This window comes from Austrofundulus limnaeus, unplaced genomic scaffold, assembly GCF_001266775.1.
Source record: "Austrofundulus limnaeus strain Quisiro unplaced genomic scaffold, Austrofundulus_limnaeus-1.0 Scaffold94, whole genome shotgun sequence".
NCBI lineage: Eukaryota > Metazoa > Chordata > Actinopteri > Cyprinodontiformes > Rivulidae > Austrofundulus > Austrofundulus limnaeus.
Genome location: NW_013952496.1, coordinates 759,750 through 763,387, shown reverse-complemented (window position 1 = coordinate 763,387; position 3,638 = coordinate 759,750). Strand labels below are relative to the sequence as shown.

General features: G+C 42.1%; 1 protein-coding gene across 1 annotated transcript in view; it reads right to left on the bottom strand.

Annotated features, from left to right (window-relative positions):
• The window catches only part of foxo1a (forkhead box O1 a), a 41,727-nt gene extending 39,427 nt beyond the window's left edge, over nucleotides 1-2,300 (bottom strand). Inside the window, exons 1-2 of the mRNA XM_014012756.1 lie at nucleotides 1,764-2,300; nucleotides 1,055-1,658 (exon numbers count right to left, since the gene is read on the bottom strand). Coding sequence (XP_013868210.1) covers nucleotides 1,055-1,645 — 591 coding nt within the window. The 5' untranslated portion in view covers nucleotides 1,646-1,658; nucleotides 1,764-2,300. The remainder of the gene's footprint in view (nucleotides 1-1,054; nucleotides 1,659-1,763) is intronic.
• Between the last annotated feature and the right edge of the window lie 1,338 nt (nucleotides 2,301-3,638).

Below are 3,638 nucleotides of genomic sequence, written 5' to 3'. Positions count from 1 at the left end.
ATATTACATCAGCAATTATTTTATTACCCTTTAAATTGATTTCTGGAGATTATCCAAGGTGCTTCATGACCCATAATTGGGTCCCAAGCCCAACTTTGGAAACCAAAGTGCAGTGGTTTCCAAACTTTTCAGCTTTTGACCCACAAAATAACAGCAGCAGAGACCTGTGCCCACAACTGTTTTTGGAGGATAAACATTTTTATCAGGTCAACAAAACATGGGCATGGTAACAATATTTTTATATTACATTTATCCATTTTAAACACACTAACCTCACTCCTTTGTAACAACTAAGACAAAAATGTAATTAATTCAGAAAATCTTTTCAGGACCCCACCTTTGTTGTCAATTAAATAGTTGCTACAGCCTAGGAGGCTGTAGCAACTATTTAATTGACAACAAAGGCACACATTGGAAATTCTAATACAAAACATAAGAAACGTTAAGCTGAATTAGTTACATCAAACGACACGTTTTGAAAGAGTTTGCTTCAGTTGTTTTCCAAATCTATGGCTTTTTTTTTTTTTTTTCAATTCTGAAATGCATGTACGCACTCAATGGAAACAAAGCCTGCAGCTCAGTTTACCATAAACCACACGGAGGCCGGACTGACCTACATTCAGCAGGTTGAGTCCTGAACATGTAAACAAAACATGGAAGACCTTTATAAGTGTGAATCTGCACCGAAACACCAATGAGAGGACGACAAAACAAATCCTACCTGCATATTACTCAACAAATGAGTAATACACAAAAAAATGTCACTTTTTGACCTCGAACGTCTCTTCCATGGAAATCACTATTGTTTTCCTTTAGGAATATGCACATAGTAGTAGATAAATTTTGCTTGCAAGTTTTAAATTTTAAGATAAAAAACATTGGACATGTTAAAATTACAAATACCATTGCAATATCAACATCAGGAGAAGTGATGGGGATGCATCACACCTGGAAATGTGGGTTTATCACATCACATGGAGGTTTCCTTTAATGTCATGCAGCTTTAATGACCTCCAGGAGAGAAAAAAAAGAGCCAAAACCAGAAGAAACCTACCTTCCAGCCCGCGGAACTGTTGCTGTCTCCCTTGTCCTTGAAGTAAGGCACGCTCTTCACCATCCAGTCATAAATCTGGGATAAAGTTAGCCTGCTCTCTGGAGAGCTCTCGATAGCTTTGGTTATGAGGTCTGCATACGACATGTTCCCCCAGGCGTTCCGCCGGGAGGAGCTGCTCTTCCTCTGGGCAGCGGCGGCTGCAGCGGCCGCGGCGGCCGAAGGCGACGAGCCGACCGGTGTGGAGAGAAGAGGCACCTGCTGCTGCTGCTGCTGCTGCTGCTGATGCGGGTGATGTTGCTGGTGGTGATGCTGTGGAGCTTGCTGGTGGACGCAGTTCTCCTGGCACTGGAACTCGCCGCACAGGAGGACGGGTTTCTCCTCCAGCAGGCTCAGGCTGTTGATGAACTCCGAGTTGCCGCCGGGCTCCTGCTTCACGGAGGGCACCGGCGAGGAGGTGTTGGAGTCGCCCGGGTTCACGAACTCCGGCCGGGGCAGCGGCCAGGTGCACGAGCGGGGCCGCGACAGGGGCTCGAAATCCGGGTCGATATCCACCAGGTGTGGCTGCTGCTGCTGCTGGGCCGCTTCCGCCATGGTCGAGAGGGGACTGAGAGGGGGCGTTAGGACATGAAAGAGTGACAAACCGGTCGCAACAACACAAAAATGTAGCAACTTCGCCGGGGAAATGTTTGCAAACAAGAAAAAGTCTGACCGGGAGAGGAGGAGGAGGAGGAGGAGGAGTGCTCCGCCTGAGCTCAAAAAACCCTCCTCTGACTGTCACATCCCAAGCCGGCACAAACCTGTCAAAACCCTTATAAAACTGAGCTTCTAATGGTCTTTAAAAGAGAGTAAAGTTGTTGAAGTAGTAAAAAACTACTGCCGAACAGCTGGTTTGTTGATGTTATCCAGTTGTTACGGTGTTCCGTCCGCGTCCCGTCCAGCCTGTTGACTCTGCGTTGAGCGGCATGTGAGAGGGGGGACTTTACTGGAAGTCTCGTTTGTCGGATGACTCCGCCCACATTTGACTGACAGACCAAAATAACCAATGAATGACGTCAAAACATTTGTAAGGCGGAAAAAAAATGTTTTGTTTTCATCCTGAGCAAGACTGAGAGCCGCAAGTGCAATTCTCAACGTGGATCATTGACGCTTAATTTTTAAATTACAAGTACAAGATTATCATATTATAGGTTGAAAAATATATAAGAAAATATTTCACTTTGTATAATGCATGTCCAAATAAATTGTAAGAATTTTTAAATGCAACTCAGACTCCTATTAGGTTTGTTTGTCAGATTAAAAACATCACCAAATGATTATTCTACTTAAGTTTAAAAACCGACATTTTTGCTAAGGTAAACAAAGCTGATTAAAGTTCCTAAATCTTAAAATTGTACAATTGAAATTTCGCATTTAGTTTAGCATCTGAAAGAAAAGATTATAAAACAAACCAAGTAGTTTTCAGGTTGTATTCACCTGTGGTATAATTGAAAGCACACGTCAGAAAAGCTGCAGGACATGTGACGGAGGGAGAAAATTCCCAGGTAAAACTGCATATTTGCAATATTAACTCAGAGGCTATAGGTTGACTCTTGATCCGACCACTGAGATGATTCACAGTCTTAGAAATGCATCAGAGAAAAAACCCCTTTCGCAACATCTGGACTTTAACAACAAGTCATTCTGATTTAAGTTTCTTTTGGGTGACTCATGTATTTGAATTGTTGGAAATAAAATGAACTTTGCTTGCAATATCTGGATGAAAATGTGCCTGAAAACCGTCTAGGCTCTAAAGTCATGGTATCCTTTAGGAAACTCTAGATCCTATCTTAACAAAGTATTTTAGTATTAGTGTTTGTTTGTTACATGGCCTGATAACATGTCTTATTGTCAGATGGAACTAACTCTTGAAATTGAGACATCCTCAAGCTACTCTGTGAGAAAACAGTGGTTTTTTTTTTTACCAGTCATCCTGTTTTATGACATTGCAATAATCATAGCAACTATGTAGTTTACTGAATTTTAATATTTGATGTATTATACATAAATAATAATTTATTCTTACTATATAAAACTGATAAAGGAAAACAAATCACTTGTCATCAGTTCGTAAAACCGGTTGCAAGATTTAAATAATGGAATATAAGGACATCTTGTGGTCAGGCTTTGGTATTACAGCTAAACACATTTTTTTTCTCTTCTTCCATGCGTTAAAAATTAATTGTGCAGTTTTAAATTGAACTAAATCCCATTATTTTCATGATTGTGACTTTAAAACCAGTGCATTCTTTCCTTGTGTTCAAACAAACAAACAAATAAGCCTTTCCTGACCAATGTGTCACTCCAAATTTACACAATAAGGCAAATATGGCTACACAAGTGATAAATATAGAATCATCCATCCATTCATTTTCTTCCGCCTATCCGGGGTCGGGTCGCGGGGGCAGCAGCTTCAGAAGGGAGGCCCAGACCTCCCTCTCCCCAGCCACTTCTTCCAGCTCCTCCGGGGGAACTCCAAAGCGTTCCCAGGCCAGCCGAGAGATGAAGGCTGTGTCCAAAACGGCAGGACGGGTCCTCCGGAGGACCC